The sequence below is a fragment of the Coturnix japonica genome, chromosome 3, assembly GCF_054131305.1.
Source record: "Coturnix japonica strain WE chromosome 3, WE-NBRP24, whole genome shotgun sequence".
Lineage (NCBI taxonomy): Eukaryota > Metazoa > Chordata > Aves > Galliformes > Phasianidae > Coturnix > Coturnix japonica.
In genome coordinates this window covers 54,722,888-54,742,309 of record NC_140665.1, presented here as the reverse complement: position 1 = coordinate 54,742,309, position 19,422 = coordinate 54,722,888, and the positions used below count along the sequence as shown (strand labels likewise).

General features: G+C 36.8%; 1 protein-coding gene across 2 annotated transcripts in view; it reads right to left on the bottom strand.

The window, feature by feature from the left end:
• Positions 1-453: 453 nt before the first annotated feature.
• MED23 (mediator complex subunit 23) overlaps positions 454-19,422 on the bottom strand; it is a 34,463-nt gene continuing 15,494 nt past the window's right edge. For both annotated transcript variants that reach the window (XM_015858505.3, XM_015858506.3), the window contains 18 exons: positions 18,338-18,481; positions 17,306-17,451; positions 16,499-16,744; positions 16,161-16,303; positions 15,611-15,785; positions 13,962-14,125; positions 12,546-12,670; positions 11,895-12,100; positions 11,113-11,293; positions 10,006-10,176; positions 8,555-8,771; positions 7,540-7,776; positions 5,944-6,109; positions 5,045-5,117; positions 3,741-3,955; positions 2,808-2,928; positions 2,167-2,298; positions 454-1,532 (listed from right to left, as the gene is read on the bottom strand). In XM_015858505.3, the coding sequence (XP_015713991.1) occupies positions 1,359-1,532; positions 2,167-2,298; positions 2,808-2,928; positions 3,741-3,955; positions 5,045-5,117; positions 5,944-6,109; positions 7,540-7,776; positions 8,555-8,771; positions 10,006-10,176; positions 11,113-11,293; positions 11,895-12,100; positions 12,546-12,670; positions 13,962-14,125; positions 15,611-15,785; positions 16,161-16,303; positions 16,499-16,744; positions 17,306-17,451; positions 18,338-18,481 (3,036 nt within the window). In that variant the 3' untranslated portion in view covers positions 454-1,358. The remainder of the gene's footprint in view (positions 1,533-2,166; positions 2,299-2,807; positions 2,929-3,740; positions 3,956-5,044; positions 5,118-5,943; positions 6,110-7,539; positions 7,777-8,554; positions 8,772-10,005; positions 10,177-11,112; positions 11,294-11,894; positions 12,101-12,545; positions 12,671-13,961; positions 14,126-15,610; positions 15,786-16,160; positions 16,304-16,498; positions 16,745-17,305; positions 17,452-18,337; positions 18,482-19,422) is intronic.

Sequence of the window (19,422 nt, the reverse complement as noted above, 5' to 3'; positions counted from 1 at the left end):
AACAAAGACAGCTTTACAGAATGTTAACAGCTCACACTATTTGCTTCTATGGTGTTATCCAACTTCCTCAATACATCATCGCTCTGAAATCCCACTGACTGGAAACAGGTGCTAGTTTAAATATTTAAAAGGATATTCTGGGTCTGCATCAAGCTAGAATACGAAGCAAGACAATCTGGGAAAATGCCTGCAGCGTTAGAATTAGTTCAGTCCAAACACGCAAGCAGAACAGACGGGAGATGTGCTGTCTCTGCATTTCTTTCTGGCTGTATGCCCCAAAAACTGCTTAGGAAGAGAACAAGTGTTAAGAGTTTCACTGATGACAGAAGCTTTCAAAGCCGCAATGGGATTCTCACTTCTCAGGTCTGCTTGAGAAGCACTTGCTACAGTACATCTTTATTTTTAAACACAAAGTGTATGGAAAATAAATAAGCTTACTACTACTACTACTGCTACTGTCTTTAAAGCTTTTTTCTTTAATTTAAAAAGATGAATATTTACAAAACATTTAGTATTTCAACTCTATTACCAAAACCTGCTGACCACAGTACACAGATAAAGAAAGTAGAATATACAAATCTAAAATATAAGATATCAGGGAAATTGATGTGACCTGATAAAAATTACAGCATTTCCCAAATGGGAAGGTAGATCTCTAACAGCTTTGACAGAGCACGTACTCTTCCAGAAAATACAGTATAGAAAGCCTCTATAAAATCTACTCCAGTCTAGTAATTGATGCTGATCAAAGCCACCACACTCACACCTTGAATGTAAACTGTACAAATGAAATTGTCAGTTACTTTCAAAAGCTCATTCTCAATCAACAAGATGTCATAATGCAACTGACGCAACCTTTTTGTGTAGGTGATATCCCATGTAACAGTTTAATGTACCTGCCCAAATGATGATAAAAAATTCTTCTGTTGGACAAAAAGAATATAAATTTGTAAGATGCAAAAGCCAAATATAAGAAAAGTCTCTTTTTTTCTTTAAACCAGACTATAACCACCAAGTGTCCTTTGATTTCACATAGACAGAAGGAAGGAAAAATCCAGATGACTTGATATCAGGGTAGTGAGCAGGAATGCTGTAAACTCTTGAGAAGTCCACATACTTGCTTGCAGAGAAACTTCAATCAGTGCTTTTAAAGAAAGGCAACATATACCTCATTTAGTGTCTGATATAAATAGTCAAGAAGATTGGCATGCATACAATTAGCTTCACTGTGCAAAAGAAAATGAAGCACAGATCTGTCTGTAGTTCTCTTTCCTTTTATACAGCATACCAGATTTCAGTTCAGATGATGCTTCACCTTGAAGGCTGCCTTCACATCAAGGCCAGCCTAACACTTCATTTCACTGTGTTACTGGCAGAGCAACGTTAACAGGCACTTGGTTTGGTTGTTGTGCTGGTGACCCGTTACTGAGAGGCTGCTGTGGAACACCTGCTGGCTCCATTTTGCTGATGTGCGTTATGAAACGTAACCTAAGTTTCAAAGCTGGTCTTAAATTGCAAATTATTTTCTCAACCTGTAAAACAGAACAACAGTAAATAACAAATTAAGACAGAAATGCATTTAGTAAATCAGGAGTATCTGGACACATTACTACTGATAAAGACCATTAAAGACGCGCAATGGAAAAAGATCACAGTATTTATGTTAACATTCTATTTATTCATCATGTAAAGTTATGGACCTCTTGTGACAACTACCCTTAACCCTGTCCCTCACCTTGAGGTAACAAGACCATAACAAAGCTCTGCAGAATGATTAACACAATCTACACTTCTAAAAAGTTCACCCTGCTTTGTCACAAGCCAAGCTACATTAAGTGAAACAGAAACTTAGGAAAAACTTCAAAGATATGTCTTGAAATAAACAGTCAAAATTTTTATACAGCTTTGTCCTACTGGCTGCTTTAAATAATAGTACATTGAGAACCTTCAAGCTGTACCTTAACCTTCACGCTACAGAAAATAGCCCATAGATCTGAGATGCTAAACCTATTGCAGCTAAAGGATGTAACTGCATAAAAGCGTACCAACTAACCCAGTTTGCCTACAGAGAGACTAGTCCAAAATAAAGCTTTTTGTTTTACTGCTACAGGTGAAAATCATTCCTAAGATTAATTTTCTATAAGGGAAGATAACTGATTTGCTTACTTGGTCTTTCACGCTGTCCCCTGTAAACATATATTTCATATGATACAGAAAATCACATATAGGATCCATGTAGTTCAGATGTGAGCTGTATTGATCTGCATTCAGGAGCATTTCATAAAAGGCCACTCCAATCTGTCTCCAAAAACACAAAAAAATTGAAAACATTTTAATGCACTTTACACTGGAAACAGTTATACAGCTTAAGAAATGTGTACTGCTTTTAAAGTATCTGTGTTTCTTAACTGTTTACTTTCTTTCAAGTACAAATGGACAAATGAGCAAGACTAAACAATCCCATTATGGTTAACCACATGGTTCTTTTTTCCTAAGTGGTGTATTGATGAAACTGTGGTATATGGGATGCAAGCAATAGTTAAACACCACTGACTGAATGTATGCTGTGAGTAAAAGCCTATAAAATCCATTTAAGTATGAACAGTTAAGAACAAGTTTTGAAGCTTCTAGAGAGATGCTGACCATGTTTACCTTTTATCTAGACCGTGCTTGTTTTTAAAAACAGTTTTATTTGTATAGAATTCAATTCCAAATGTTTATGACAGATCTCTGTCAGACTTTATAATATAACTGCAGTACAAAAATAATAGATGCTGTACAACGTGATCCAAGAGCTATTGCTTTACCTCTATCATGCATCGTGTCCTCTCCTGCTGGAACCGCTGTAGAAAAGGACCGACGAGGTGGTAAACATAAAGCAGCTGGAACTCTGTTTTCACTATGGGTATCAACACTTCTGTGAGGAACCTGTAATATTTCCAAAGTACTTATTACTTCAGCCAGACGTTTTTCCTCCTTTTGCCCAAAATTCAGCTAAGGAATCAGATTATCTCCGATGGATCTGAGCCTTTGTTTTAGAAATTACTGTGATGTTTTGAAAATATTCTCAAAGAGAAAAGCAATCCCACCTAAGCATAGTAGAATGCTATGTACAGTGGAAATGCTGTCCTCTGGAGTTTTAACATTACGTTTAAATCAATGGTCACAACCAATTGACAGGAATTCATCATACCACCTCCACTTTTGCCCAGTACGTTAAAACTTGTTATTAGCAAATGATAGCTGTTAGTCTTACCATTAACACAGCACTGTGGAAAGTCAAATCAGTATTTTTTTTTAATGCAGTGGTACTTTTCCCTTGCCTTAATGACTAAGTGGGCCACTACTGTGTCATTCAATCAGCAAAGCATCTCACTGAGCAGCTACAGGGTACTTTCCAGAATTAAAGACACACCGGCCGTAGCTGACACCTTATAATTATACCACCATCAGCATTTTAGGAAAAGTTTAAATGAACAAAAACAAGCATACAACTAATACAAATTTTTCAAAAGGCAGTCGTGAAAAGCAGTCACACTCTAGATGAGAGCTCTGAAACTTACAGATAATAAGAGCTATGCTGGGGGGGGGGGAAAGGGAGCTGAAAAAGGACTCGTGATTTATTGAGTGGATTTCAGTGCAACTCCCTACATATTAGCTGGTATAAATACTACAGGTACAGCTTCAGTATATACAACATGTAAAATTGAAAACAAATAATCAAATATAATTACACCTACTTGGGAATGAGAGACAGTTGTCCAATGCTAGAATGATGCCAAACAGCATGTGCCAAAGCCAGAGTGTAGCTACAACTCATCTCAGAGTAAGACTGATGACATGCTGTGAAGTCAAACAGCTGGAAAGGGTAACCAACCCACTCTGTCTCTGATGTCAAGCTGGGACTATTGATAACACTCACAATGTGGTCATGGAGAACAATCCAGTATGGTTCCTGGAAAAACAAAGAGTCTTAATTCTTTCTGCAAAGAGCATTATAGACAACAGCAGAGAAAGGATGAGAAGCACTGTTATATTTAAGATGTTTTCAACTAGATAGCAGTTTATATGCCTGTTTGATGAACCTGAAAATTAAGATGCATAATACAAAACAAACACATCCATGTCTGTGGATGTGGTACACTCAAGGACATAATGTTATCACAACGTATTTCATTAATTTAATTATTTAGAGAGCTACTGTAAAAGAGACCAAAAGGAACAGAGCAGACGTTAAAAGCCTTCGTGGAAAGAGACCTAAAATTGTCTGAGTACAAGCACAGACAGACCAAAAACCATGAAAACAAAAAGCAAGGTACAAATGTCAGAGAGTATAAACAAAGGTTCAAGGAAAATGCTCCAGAGAAATCCATGGATCAAAAATAAGAAGGACAAAATCCATGCTGTTTTTTCCTCCTCAAAGAAAGAAACCACTTTGAAAGAAGAAGGTCACAAGGACAACTGTTGCACACATAGCCAACAAGAAATAAGAGAAAATTATTCAGCCTTTCCTTACATTCAGAAGATCAAAACATCTACTGAAACATGACCACTAATATTGCAATCACTTGCTTTTACAGTCTTAGGTATATTTATATAGTTTAACAATATTTCGCAGGAAGTTGAGAGAATGATATAAACACATACAGGTAAAGGATATGTAAGTGTTAAGACAATTACATTCCTATCAGAAGCCTTATAGAAAATTTTGAGTTTGTAGTTCCAGCTCCTAATTAATACTAGACATGTGGAATTTAATGACATTTTTTAATAGGAGTGATTCACTCATTTTCTTCCTAGCCTGAAAACAAAACAGAAAAGCAGAAAGCTTCTTCACTTCTTCCATGCTGCAGAAGTAGAAAAAGATGTTTTTCTAGCACTCAAGTAGCCTTCAGAATGGCCCTCTGAGGAATCTGTAGATGTTGCCTTCACGTTGCAAACTGAACAAAGTTTTAAAATGCACTTAAAATGTATTTAAAATGAAAGTCAAGAATGTTTATGTGGAAGATGATATTTTATTTTAAAATACAACATATTGACTCACTGGTAAGGCTGTGATAATTAGTCCAATAGCATTCATCCAAGCTGTGATATTCTCTCTTGGCACCAGGGGCTGACTACAGATAGAACAAAAAGAAAGAAAACTCAAGCTCTGAAATCCATAACTGCAATTTGTACTTTCCATGTGCCTACAACAAGGTGTATTTAAACAAAGAATATTTCTCAAGAAGTTTACTGAACTATACAAACACACACAGCTATTCAGGAGACATAATAGGCAACGTAAGTACCATGATGACATGACTTGACAAATTTTAGTCCAACATGATTTTGTTTTAGAAGCATGTTTTTCTCAGAGGGTGTAATCACACTATGACTGCTACCAAACAAGCTTGAGTGCATAACAGCTACTCATTCCCTCCACATGCCACAAAGCTAACAATAGTATATTACTAAGCTGAATAAAGCTGAAAACAAAATCATTTTGGTTTGTCCCTGCTGATTAAAGATGACATCTGCATCATCTCTGCAGGAATACTAGGCCCTTCTTTTCATTTCAGCTTAGCAAGGAATCAATAAATTTGTAAATTTTTTTTACGGGTAAAATTTACGGCACCCTGAGAGAATGTTGGCCTTGCAACTCTGTTCTGTTTCAAAGTATTTCTAATTAACACACAGGATTCAGTGTCTTACTAATGGTTTCCTCCTCCTTCTCTATATATTAAATGATGGAATCTCTCACTCCATCTGAAAGGACTTTTTCCAGTCTTGTGCCATTGAACCCAATGGAAAACTCTCCAAAAACACATAAATGCAAACAGTGAAAGTTTAAATTAATTTAAATATTACAAAACCTTAAGAAAATGAATACTGCAAACTGTTTTAGCAATCTTCAATTGTATATTATAAATTGTAGAAAACATTTACAGAGAGCCAACATACCTCTTCAGCACAACATTCAGTAGTGCATTGCCCACATCTGTTCCTGGAACTGCCAGCGCCATGAGCTCAACACAGGTAACATGAAGAGCGTGGGCAGCTGGGTTAGGAAACTCGTTGAATCTCCAGTCACAATTTGGAAATGGACCAGGTGATTTGCCTGCCATAGGTGACAGTGATTAAGGAAAAAAAGCTCCCCAACAAGGACTAGCGTACACAGTACATTGTTTAACACTGTACGTATATGCCACACACACAAAACTGAACTGAAAGAAACTGCTAAGAATGTGTAAAATAGACACAGCACAAAAATAAGACATCTGGACATGTGCATGAATATAAACCACTTGAAACATTACATAAATACAGTTACAAATACATGTGTATAATGCACACGTGAAGACTTGTATACAGAAGGTCATACAGAGGATAAACTTCCCTGATGAAGTGGTAGAAGAAAAAACACCAACCATCTAATTGAGCACCTCCTTCCGAGACAAGATGAAATTAACAAGAATTTTCTACTCTGCAGTCTGAAACCTTTAATTTGCTTTCGTAAAAGATCTGCTAGAAATTCTACAGTGATGGTTTATGCAAAGTGAGCACCTGCTCAGTCTCTGAAAATACTTTCACGAGGAAGAATAGTTCATTAGAGCTACATATTGAGAAGATCTAACTCTGACATTTGCATAAAAGCAGTGTTTTACATAATTTTAATTTCCTTTAAATAGATCTAATAAACATTCCAAATTACACATTAGGAAAAGGCCATTTGGGAAGATCAGTGAAGATATAAAATGTAGAAAATTGGCCAGCTCCCATAAAGCGAATCTTAAGAGAAAAGGCATCCAGAGAGACTCCACTAGTGCTACTCTCTAGAACAGAGCTGCTTAGGTTCACCAGTTATTTCCACAGTACTTTAAATTAGCTGTAGTCACAAATGTAAAAAATAAAAAGCAACAATTAAGAACATTTAGGTTTGTGTTAAAGGTATTATTCTGTCCTAAAAACAATCTCAATAGTTGATAATATAACGTATATTGACCCTCACCTATATACTGTTACAATCTTAAAACTTTTTTTCTCCTTCATATTACCAGTAATGGCACTAGAGAAAAATAATCTTCTGTTCTACATTTATTTTCATCATGTTTTATGTCAAACTTACTTTGTGCAGCAATTAAGGTTCATTTCAGAACGCATAAATATCACCATTTTTATCTAAGTAGTGATATATTTACACAGCTGTACTGTACTTCATTTTCACCGTACGTTTCAAGATGTTTTTGCTAGGAGAGCACAGTCATGTAAAATAATAAAGAAATAAAGACACACGTTACAACTTTGATCTCATCTTCTAAACGATTTCTGTAATTGGAAGGAATAGCTCTCTACTGCTAAAAGAGAGGTCACTTTTCCTATCTGTTTATTTAAAATCATCTCCAGCCAATTTTTTATCTGCTTAATTGGTCCACTGCTTTGACATTCTTCACACCTCTAAAAACAAACTCAAAATAGGTGAGTAGATGAAAATAGATCATTTTGACAAAACAAAGTTGAAAGACATTGGTACAGCTCAGTGCACACTAAGAAGGATATTGTCTACTAGTCTTCCAATGAGTTTGCAATAGTAAGTGTCATCAGGAACCCATGGATTATCTTCTCTGGCATTCATAGCACATTTGAGGTAAGTATCACTTAGACACCAGCCCAATGGGCGATTATCTTTGAGAGAGCCAATGATGGCATGAACAAGCTTCCTCTTGAGGTTTGTGCGCTCTCTCAGATGTCTCTCATAATAGTGAAGAGTGTTGTACAAATAAGTCACTGGACGGTCTGCCAAGAAGAAAACAACAAAGAGAACAGAAATATCTCTTAGCATCATTATTACACTTCTGATAGCAAGAACGAAAGATGAACTAAGAGCTGGACAAGATTAAATTGCATATACTTAAAAACAGCATGCATTGAACAGACTCATGTTCTTTGTGTCATTATACGACATTGACTTTCTTTTGTCTTGCACTTATGCTTGAAAGCGTGGAGACAAGCAGAAGTCAGGCAAAGTCAATATCATCACACTATCTGTTAATAAGCAAATCCTTTAAACCATCTCTACATTTAAAAGCTATTAAGTAGTAAGACTCCAGGCATGAAAAGACAGTAAACAAAGAACATCATAAGATGTCTGGCCATAACATAACTGCATAATCTATAAAATATATATTGTGGAAGCATAATAAAAATAAAGCGTGAAAAAAAACCAACAGGACAAACAATTTTCTCACAAACAGTTTTGGAAGAACTGTATTCTGTTGTCTTAGTATCTGAAAGACTGTTAAGACAGAAGTCCAAGTATTCACTACTATGGGGGGTGAAAGGAAAAGGTGTGAAGCAATGCATTCAGAAGCTACCTGAATGAAAGCATGTTCAATGTTTGAAGGCTGAAATGCACTAATCAAATATTGTACTTCTTTGTGGAAATGTGCACACAATTCATAGAATATTAATGGAATAAACATTACTGTGTTAGCAGATTATTAGGCATGGAGGAGATGAAGTACAATAGCATCACCACAGTAGGAATAAAAGCCTGCGCTCACAGGCAACTTACCGTGGAATTTGTATAAACCTCCCAGATGATCCAGTAAGGTTTCTAGTGACTTAGACACAGGAAGCAGTTCCAGAAATCTATGGATTACAATGTCAAACACCGGCAGAAATCGCAGGCACACATTTCCAAAATAAATTGGAAGATACTGGGGCTGGATCTGAACTGGGGGATTGACTTGCTCTGCCAAGCCTTCAAAATACAACTTTTCAGGATATTTCTGGAGGGAAAGAAACCAAACAAACTTAAAAGCTATTTCTTTAAAAGCACCATGTTCAGCACCTACACTGCTTTAAAAGACTCTTCATAACTCTCATTACCACTCATAACTGCAATAAGAGGTTATCAGCACAAAGCTTATTGAAGAAAAACTATCTTTTGAGTGAAATCACACAATGGTTATGACCAGAAGATACATATTCAGAAAAAAAACCATAAGTTTCACCATCACTTGAAGGAGCATAAGGGAGCAATAAGTAAACCAAGGCAAAGCTAAAAGCAACTAGTCGCTATGTGTCCCTTGTCAAGTGTTTTAAGAGGAAACCTAGAGGAAATTAACACCACTGAAAGCTTTTGCATCATGTACTAAATCAGAACACCAGAAATAAGATACATGTAATTACTACCAGGGAAAGATCTGGAATGTAAACAAATACCAAATGAGTACAGCTGAAGCACGTGCACAGTATTCACCTGTGACTGAAATCTCCACAAGCCACACTGAGCCCAGTAGCTCTATAGCAATGACAGAGCACTTCCCAGATTAATATAATTCGGTCTTCAACTACATATTCACTTTTAGAAAGTTAAGACACTGTACCACCAGTGCAGAAGCAAATGGGGACCAAAAGGCTCCCGGATCAGAACTGTATCTGCTTAGTTGCATGAGAGTTTAGTTGTACCTATTTTGATCCAGCATTTATGTATCCTTTGATAGAACGCTCCATCATACATCTCTTTTTAGCCAGCAGAAGCCAGTATGTTTACAAAAACATTAAAATCTCATCAATTCTCTTCCCTGGCGTGTCTGGATATTGTATTCTTCTCACAGGGGAGATGAAAGGAACTTTAATAATTAGGAGAAAAATGTAGATCTAACTGTTGTACTAGTCATATAAGAACAGAAGGGAATATACCTTCTCCCTGGTGCACAAGAACTCTATCCTAGATGAATCTCAATAAAAACAAAGTTTTAAAATGATTGGATTTAAATGAACAAGGGTTTCTAATCAGCCCTTCAGATGCTCCCATCTTTGGATATTACAGCATTATAATTTGAACACAATCACATAAACACAGCATTGCTTTTCTATATTAACCCAAACAAATTACTACTTAAGTAGCTCCAAGAATCTACAGAACTGTCGTGTAATTTTCAAGGAAAAAAAGACTTCTTAGCTGATCTGAACTCTACAGGAAGTATTAGAATACAATGGTTTTATTAACTTCAATACCTTGTGATAACTCATGTGCTTAGTATGCCAGTCATTCTGCAGCCAATGCTCTGGAGAATTCTCTTTCACAAAATCACTCACTCTGTTTCTGAAATCATTAGGTTTGAGTAACAGTAATTGAATAATGAAGTAACAGACTTGAGCTTCATTTCCTTCATGACTACGCATAGCCTTCAAACAAAAAGAAAACATGGAATTACAGAGTTGATGCTGCTGTCTGCTTAAGAACCGCTAGACAGTAGTGAGCCAGTATAGCTGAACATGACATAGATCTGCACATAAATCCACAGTGAAAATATAGTCTCTCAGCTGTATTTTTGGAATGTAGACAGAACACAGGTAGGCTCCACCATTACTGGAGAAAAGTAATCATCACTTTTTCTACTCTGTAGAGAATAAAATCTCAAAAAATTCCTGGTGCAAATATATTCCCTGAGAGTTCTATTTCTCTCTCCATTGAAAATAGCTTCATTATCATTAATTGGTTAAGGCTGCTTCGAACTTCCAGCCACTCTATCATATTCACACTTGAGTTTGAAGTCCCCATTAAAACTCAAAGAGCTTTATAATTTAAAATCTCATCTTAGTACAATTATGACTGAAAATTTATTTCTATCTGGCTAAGTTCTACTTTTCTTTAATTTACAAGATAATCTGAAAAGACAGAACACCATTTCTCCTCTATTTTTCTGATGAAACAGGCTGAATTCCAAGCAAAAAGACTATAACTTTAGCAGTCACAGGGCTATCCATTTGTTTCCAAACAATGGCATACTACACTCCTGACTTTTCCAAAAATAGAAATAATTGCACAGCTCTGAGATCAAAGATCCACAGCACAAAAAATAAAGTTCAATAATACTGTTTCAATGGTTGCCTTTAAATAACCACAAAAGGTTTATCCTGCAGATTCAGGTAACTGTAAGACTGACTTTTTCATTACTTACAGAACTGATCTATTATTTTCCTTATCAAATAGTCAACATTTGAAGCTGATAAACTTAAAAAAAAATAAAAATAAAAATAAAATTGTTCTCACAAAAGCATCACAGAAAGCAACTACCAAACTCCAAGCAGAAAAAGCTCTTCTTTTAACACTATACTTACCAAACAAAGTATCAACCTGTCCAGTGTTACAATGTTGTATTTCCACACCATGTCATTGAGAATCTCAATACATTTGTTGAGCTGCTGACCTCCCGCAGAGGTAGAGAATTCATACACCAAGAAATCCGCAAACGTCCTGACATGTGCCACAAGAGCTCTGGCCCCAATTCTTTCTAGTACTCTATCATAGAAGAAAAAAAAAACCAAAAAAACAAAGCTAGTCAAGAATGTTTAGAAGCAAATCAACAAATGTCACACACTTTTTAATACATTTTCATCTGAAATATTTTCAATGAATGACTGAGTCAGTACTCTGGCACAGAATACGTGCTTTCATTATGCATTTTTATATGATTTCATAGATAATATGCATATCTAGTAGCCCAATGCAATTTTACTGGGAGCTGGGATTGTTTAGCCTGGAGAACAGGAGGCTCAGGGGAGACTTCATTGCAATCTACAACTTCCTGAAGGGAGGTTGTGATGAGGAGGGTCTTGCCCTCTTCTGCCAACAAAACAAACAGGACCTGAGGAAATTGCCACAAGTTGTACCAGAAGAGGTTTAGATTAGACATAAGAAGGAACATTTTCTCTCAGAGTGGTCAGGCACTGGAATGGCTGCCCAGGGAGGTGGTGGAGTTGGTATCTGTGGCAGTGTTCAAGAGGAGCTACTTGAACCTCATTCAAGAGAAGCTATGAGATTAAGGTTTAGTGGTTTGTTCTAGCTATGGTAATGGGGGGATGGTTGGACAAACACTGAAATTGCACCTTTGTATCCTCACCTGTAACCAATTTGATTAATGTGATCTGTCTCTAACAGCATCTTCCATAGGAGACAAAGGAAAAGTGGGGGTGAACCTTGCACCGAAAAGCGTGTGATTATCTCATTTTCATTGGTCATAGACTTCCACTTTCGATATTCCTCTTCCACATTCTTCTTTAGGTTAAAACGGCTTTCCTGAGGCACGTTATTCTGTTTGAAGAATACCTGGAAGGAAAGTAGGATGTAGTGTGACCTAGAGCCTAAAATAAATGTACAACAGGGCAACTTTAGCCTAACTTTGCACATTATAAGTTTCTATTTCCTTGTGTAATCAAAATCCACTAGACAAAATTGTTTCCTCACCATGCTCACTGTTTTGTCAATAACACATAACAAACAGCCACAAGAGGCTTATTCAATCATTATGTATTTTTTTAAGATCTGATTTACCTTCCTCTAGTAGTACCAGCTGGCCAAACTTGACCTTAGAATACTTCAGGAAAAGCTAATTCATTTCTGAAGATATACTGGTGTTACAAGCACTTTTTTTAGAGACTTAACATAGCACAGACAGAGAAAGAATCCCACCAACTAGTAAAAAGCAAAATAACTTGTTTAGAGAGCAAGTTCTGAGTATTTCCAGGTATAAAATCATCAGCGTAACTATTACCTGCAATGGAGCTGGAAAACAGCTTAGTGTATGGGATGCCCAGTTATGAGGAGTGAAACTCATGATAGTCTGCAATATATCCTTGCACCAAGTTCCTTGAATTGAATCGGAGCCTGTGAAAAAATCTAAGAAATGGATTGACAACATTAGAATTTCATGTAAAAACAATCCTAGTGTTGTTTATTGTTATTTCTTCTGTAGTAACGTGCATCAAGGCTCTGTTATACAAAAGGACTCACTTTTTGACCAACTTTTCCCGTCCCTTCCTTTAGAATCTTATTTATTTCACAGAATAACCTATTTTATGCTACTAACAATAATGAAGTTATTTATAGGCTTTGAGCTAGAAATATAGCAAGTACCATTTTAACATTTTATATTTAATGTTCTTTAACAATAGCAGAACACGCTACTGCTGATTAATTAAATAAATGTTTTAAAAATCCTGAGGATATTACACCTGAGCAATGAGGTGTAATTGCTGGATGCTACTTTTGCATTGCTTTAAAAAACTGCTTAGCATTTTTCTCAGTTCATAGTATCATGGAATGGCCTGGGTTGAAAAGGACCACAATGATCATCTAGTTTCAACCCCCCTGCTATGTGCAGGGTCACCAACCACCAGACCAGGCTGCCCAGAGCCACATCAAGCCTGGCCTTGAATGTCTCCAGGGATGGGGCGTGATTAAGCTGTAGAAATCAAACACAAAACTCACCCCACCCCCTTCTAGCATCCAATATTGGTTTAAAATTACATATTGATCAAAAGCATAAAAACTGAAAACAAAGAGGTCCTTTAAATAAAAAAGTCTTTATCTTTATTTAAAGATCTGTTCCATCAGTTTTTCAAAAATCAATTGTTCTCATTCTCCATCAAGTCTCTACACTAAACATGTATTTTTCCATAAACAAAGGATCTAGAGAAAATACCCTTCACCAAGTAACAAGAACTGACCACTGTCACTACAAGTTCCTAGCATGTTAAAGTACATAAGAAAAACTTTTCACTCTTCCAAACCCAAAACTCACGGTACTACTTCTTAAAGGTAAGCAAATGAGGTGTTGGTTTCTGCATGAGCAACATACTGCTCTCAATGCCGCATTTTTATTTTTAAATGCCACGAATCAGTAATCAATCCAAACCTTCAGAAATGAAATTGAAAGCAGGATAAAGAGAACAAGATGGTGGCACTAGACTTGTGTATAACAGATGCTTTTTATACAGCATCTGACTTTTGATAGCTTTTTTCCTAAAAATCACATCAGAATTCATAAACACAAAGTAAACATTTTTCAAAGCAAGAAAACTATGGAATATATATTTTGACTGGGTTACTTTTGGGATTTTATGTTAAATGGCAGAAGTGGCCTGACTTCAATCTTCAGTTAGACATCATCTCAGCATACCGCTCTTACCTGTCACATGCGTTGCCCTTGCTAGAGTTAAGATTAAAGCCCTGTTGAGCTCCTCTGATTCTGCTGACAGAACTGTTTTGGGATCACTGAGGAATCGTGTAAACTGTGGCTGGACTTCTGAGCTGCCCAAAGCTGTGATTAGCCTCAAAGCAGTACTCTCAACACTGAAAGAAGGAAACAGTCCAATTAGTAAATAACACACCTCTGGTTCTAAGATTCCAAAAATACTCTTTCAGTTTCTGCTTCATATAATACAGAACCATTTGTTTTGCAAGTGATGTACTCAACTTTCTTTCAAATAAAGCTCTCAAAAGTTGATTCAGTAAAAATTTCAGGTGCAGAGCCCTTGAAAAGGACACTGGAGTTTCCCCCCAGTTTAGAGCTCCCCTTTGTTATCTTCTGAACACTTTCACCTAAACAAAGATATATGGATAAACACCTGCATGCTAGAACAGAACAAAAAAACTCAACCATGAATAAAGCAGGGACATTGCAAAGATACCACCTTGAAATGGAAAGCACTAAGTCATCCTTACTAAAGAAATGAAGTCTTGCTTTTGCTGAAAAGCACATTATTTTACAGAATTCTGACTGGAAGTGCTTTTCACAAGAGGCAATTTGAAGTGAGAGATTTTTACAGTCTTGTGTCTTTGAAATGCCAAAGCCATCTACTGTTTTAAATTGCAAACTAGCAATACGTTATGTGCACCTAAGTTATCTGATTCACGTAACAATCTTGTCTTTCACAAAGCAGCAAAACAAAACAGTGCTTCGTGAATAAAAAGAACAAGATTTCCAGTTTAAAAACCATAGAATGACTGGGTTGGAAGGAACCATCATCTAGTAAAGATGATCATCTAGATCATCTAGTAAATTAAAAAAACAAAAATAAACCAACCCATACACTGGATACAAACTGAGTATCAGTCTGCAGCTTAACCTGTCAAGAAATTAAGACAAGTAAACTCAGTATTTTTCCCTAGAATTAGCTGTATATGGACTCTAGAATTTGAACTAGTCCTTCCATCTTCCTTGTATGCAGATTAGCTATCATTTTAAAGTGTGACTTATACTGAAGTAAGACATACATCAAAATTTTTTTTTTCCACATAAATTCACAGAGAGCCCCCATAAAGTTGTACCGACTCCTTCATAGATCCAAGATGAGTAAAGTTATTTCTCTGAACTGAAAATTAACACTATCAAATAAACCTGAATCAGCTTAATTCTTGTAATGAATTTACACATCATCTAGAGGAATAAACAAGCATAAGACTGCTAGCAAACAAACTAGTCCTTGTGACTACAAGCAGCAGGCATTGCATTGCTCCTTTCCTCCTGTGGAAGGTGCTCAACAGTTTTCTGACATTTCTTGACATGATGGTGCTGATGCATGTTCTTTTTTTTGACTGTGACACTGCTGCCATGTCTGAGACAGACTGCTGCAACTACAGACTACTACTAACATCTAACTGTAGCTCCAAAACACAGCCTGCTAAGATTCCACAAAACACCACAGTCACAGAAATAAGGGTGGGAGGTACTTGCATCCTGTTTCAAACGTATTATAGTACTTAAACAACTTTCAACATACAATGAAGGAAAAAAAAAATCTGTGATTACAACTAAACACGGTAACCATCGCTTACCACAGATGAAGTTGGTTCTGATTTCTCTGTGGCACAGCAGCCAAGGAGTGAAGATTGCTGAGCAGCTGGACTCGGTAGTGAGGCTGGATGTGATGCATTCGATAGCTAAACATTTCTAGCAGAGTGTGCAGAATTCCCCAGGCGTGAGATTTGAACACAGTTGGCAAGAGCTGACCTTAGGAAAAAGTTCATAAAATATGTTTTCCAAGAGATTGTGCTTCAAAATGTAACTGCAAGATACACCACTGCTGACAGACGGTTACAGTGAGACATTTGATTTGTGAGTGTTGTATTAATTACAAATAGTACATACAAGCAGTGTTCTATGATGCCATGCATGTATAGAGCTCAATCTTCCAAATGAACATTAACAGCTGATATCTGTATTATTTTAAGGAGTTAAGCTGAATATAATTTCTTCCCAATTTAGAACCTTTGCTTAAGATTATTTTATTATTATTATTATTTTTAAATACAGAACAGCTTGTACATGCTACTGAACTAAAGGAGCAGGGAAGGGTTGAGGTGAGGGAGTTTATTTTTTTCTTACTGATAAAGCCTTTGATGCCCAAGGACTCTATTTCCATATAAACCAGCAAGCGACTGTAGGTTTCCACAAGAGCAGGAGCCAAGGCCACACTAGATTTTGCATGAGCCAGCTTAATAACCCTTGTAGCTATGCTATGGATCAAACTGAGGAAGAGAAAATATTTTTCAGTCAAAAACAAACACATACAAGTTACAATGTTTAAGACATAAAGCAAGAGATCTATACATAGCATTTTCAAGCACAGGAATATTTCCATACTGTAAATTAATTATATAAGGATTCACTTGTTGTAAAGCCATATTTGTATAATTGTATATTTGAATAATTGTATACTCTACCTCATTTTGGCATGAACTGTGAGCGAGTCCAAGAGGTTCATTGGCAAGGGGGTTATAGACCCTGATGCCATGCAATTAGTTCCTGGAAGAGATATCCTCATGTTGCCATTTCCATAAATAGTCTCTACCAGGACACCCATTGGCAAAGTGAAACACTCTGAATTGGTTGAATAAGCATTGCACAACAAGGCAATCTTGTAGTCATTCATCTGTAAACTTTTGTTTCTTAAACTCTGTTGCAAAAACCTAGAGTACCAAAAACACATTAAACATTAAGTAGAAAGAAACAAGTACATGTATGATTCAAGGACTAGAACCACAATAATTCCAGTTAAAAAATCCATTTTAAAATAATGGGAAAAATATTCATCAACTGCACCACATCAAATAACTAGAGCTGCCACAACTCAAATCATTGTTTAGAAAAATCTGCTCAGGCTGCATTTTCTTCTGTCAGATAAATAGTTCTGAAGGAAAATACACTTCAAAAATGACTTTTTCAGAAAAACAAGTAATGTACCACACATTCCAACACATTGCATAATAAAACAAAGTAATCAGTTTTCTTTCTGAATCTCCATCAGAATTTAAGACTTATCCCTTTTAGATGTAATCTAATTTCCTTTAACGTATAATGATTTCTTTATGTAGTATTTCTACTTCAAGATCTCAGTTCTGCTTTAATTATTTAATCACCCTCATACAACATCTCAGCACACAATGCCTTCTGAACATAGACTCAAAGATTCTTACTCCATTATGTCTACAAACAAACCAAAATGTAACAAAAAAACCAACAGAACTCACTCATGGTGAAGCTTAAGAGAATGAGGAATGGGAATCTGTAACTTGGAGTTGTCACTATGTGCCTTCCGATTCAGATGAATCCAAATACAGGTCATAGCAAAAGCATGAGTGGACTGGGGTTTGTTAATATCAGGTACAGGAATACACTGAAGAAGAAAACAATCAAAGTGATGATGTTGCATGTACTGATATACAGAAAAACAACATAGCCAGTATTCACAAAGTACCACATAAACTTGAAGAAAGCCCATCACTACAGTTAAAGTAACCAATGCAGTCACTCTTCTCATAGTTTGTGCTAATGAAACACTTGCGAGATCATGAAACAATTTGTACTACAGAATTTCTGTCAGTCAAAAAACTTTGCTAGGAGTAAAAAAACAGTACATTCAACCTTATCAGTTTGGTATATCACACATTTATGTTAACTTATCTACTGACCGAAAACATAAGACACTGTAAAAGCAAACAATGAGGATATCTTGCTGATATAACTGTTGTGGTGGAGGTTTAATAACTTCCTCTAACTCTCCCCTACCTCAAGAACCTTCATTCTAGAACGTACCAAGCACAACTAGGAACTGATTTAAGATTACAGAAAGAATTTTAGGCAGTCATTAATACTAAACAAATTTAAAGTGTCTTGTTCATTTTACTTGCACCTAAAAGTATCTGATAATATATTCTCAGATGTAACAATGAATCTGTATACTATTCCTCCATAGTATATTCTCAGGGCTCTAACAAACACCTTCTCAAAACCTTAGTCAAACAAAACTTAGGGAACACATGACTTTAAGATTTTGGTTGTGTTTGTTGTTGTTTTGAAGTTAAAAAAAAAAAACAAAAAAAAACCAACTAAAACACTGCTCGTGGTTATTGAAAAAACACAGCTGGAAGCACTGGAAATCTTTCATTTAATTATATGCATCTCCAACTACACAGCACATTGATGCAATATCAACTGAAGAACAATAATAATATCTGTGTACAAAAGTGTCAGGCTGAATAATAATAAAAGAGAAGACTTACTTCTTTCTCGGGATAAAGAAGATCAAAAAGCTTCATGACTGGGAGGAAGTCAGCCAGTGCGTTCTTCTGGATGCTGCCAGAGATGAATTGCAGTAGCACCCACATCAGATGGTCTCTTCCTTTAATGAGGCCACGGCCTGCCAACTGTCAAAAACACTCAATAACAGACAAATGCTGAAGGCAGAAAAAAAAAAAAATCACTGCAAAGATACCATTAAAAGAGGAAGCTAAAATGGTTCCAGTTTTCAGAAGTTATCATAGAATCATAGAATTACCCAGGTTGGAAAAGACCTTAAAGGTCATCTAGTCCAACCACAGCCTAACCAGTACCCTAACTCTAAAGGCCCTACACTAAATCATATCCCTGAGCACCACATCCAAATGGCTCTTAAACACATCCAGGGATGGTGATTCAACCACCTCCCTGGGGAGCCTACTCCAGTACTTAACTACCCTTTCTGTGAAGAAGTTCTTCCTAATATCCAATCTAAACTTGCCCTGGCGAAACTTGAGGCCATTTCCCCTCGTCCTGTCATTTGCCACTAGAGAGAAGATACTTGTCCCACTCTCACTGTAAGAACCTTTCAGATACTGAAAGAGGGCGATAAGGTCTCCCCTCAGCCTCCTTTTCCCCAGACTATACAGCCCCAGCTTCCTTAGCCTCTCCTCTTAGGGCTGATTCTCCAAACCCTTCACAAGCCTCATTGCCCTTCTCTGGACCTGCTCCACTACCTCCATGTCTTTCTTGTGCTGATGTGCCCCAAACTGAACACAGTACTCGAGGTGAGGCCTCACCAATGCCAAGTACAGGGGCAGGATGACTTTCCTAGTCCTGCTCACTACACTATTCCTGATACAAGCCAGGATGCCATTGGCCTTCTTGGCCACCTGGGCGCACTACTGGCTCATATTCAGCCGACTGTCCATCAGCACACCAAGGTCCCTTTCTGTCTGGGAGCTTTCCAGCCACACCTCCCCAAGCCTGTAGGGTTGACTGAGGTTGTTGTGACCAAAATGCAGGACCCGACACTTAGCCCTACTGAAACTCAACTTATTTGGCATTTTATAGCACATCATAAGCAGAA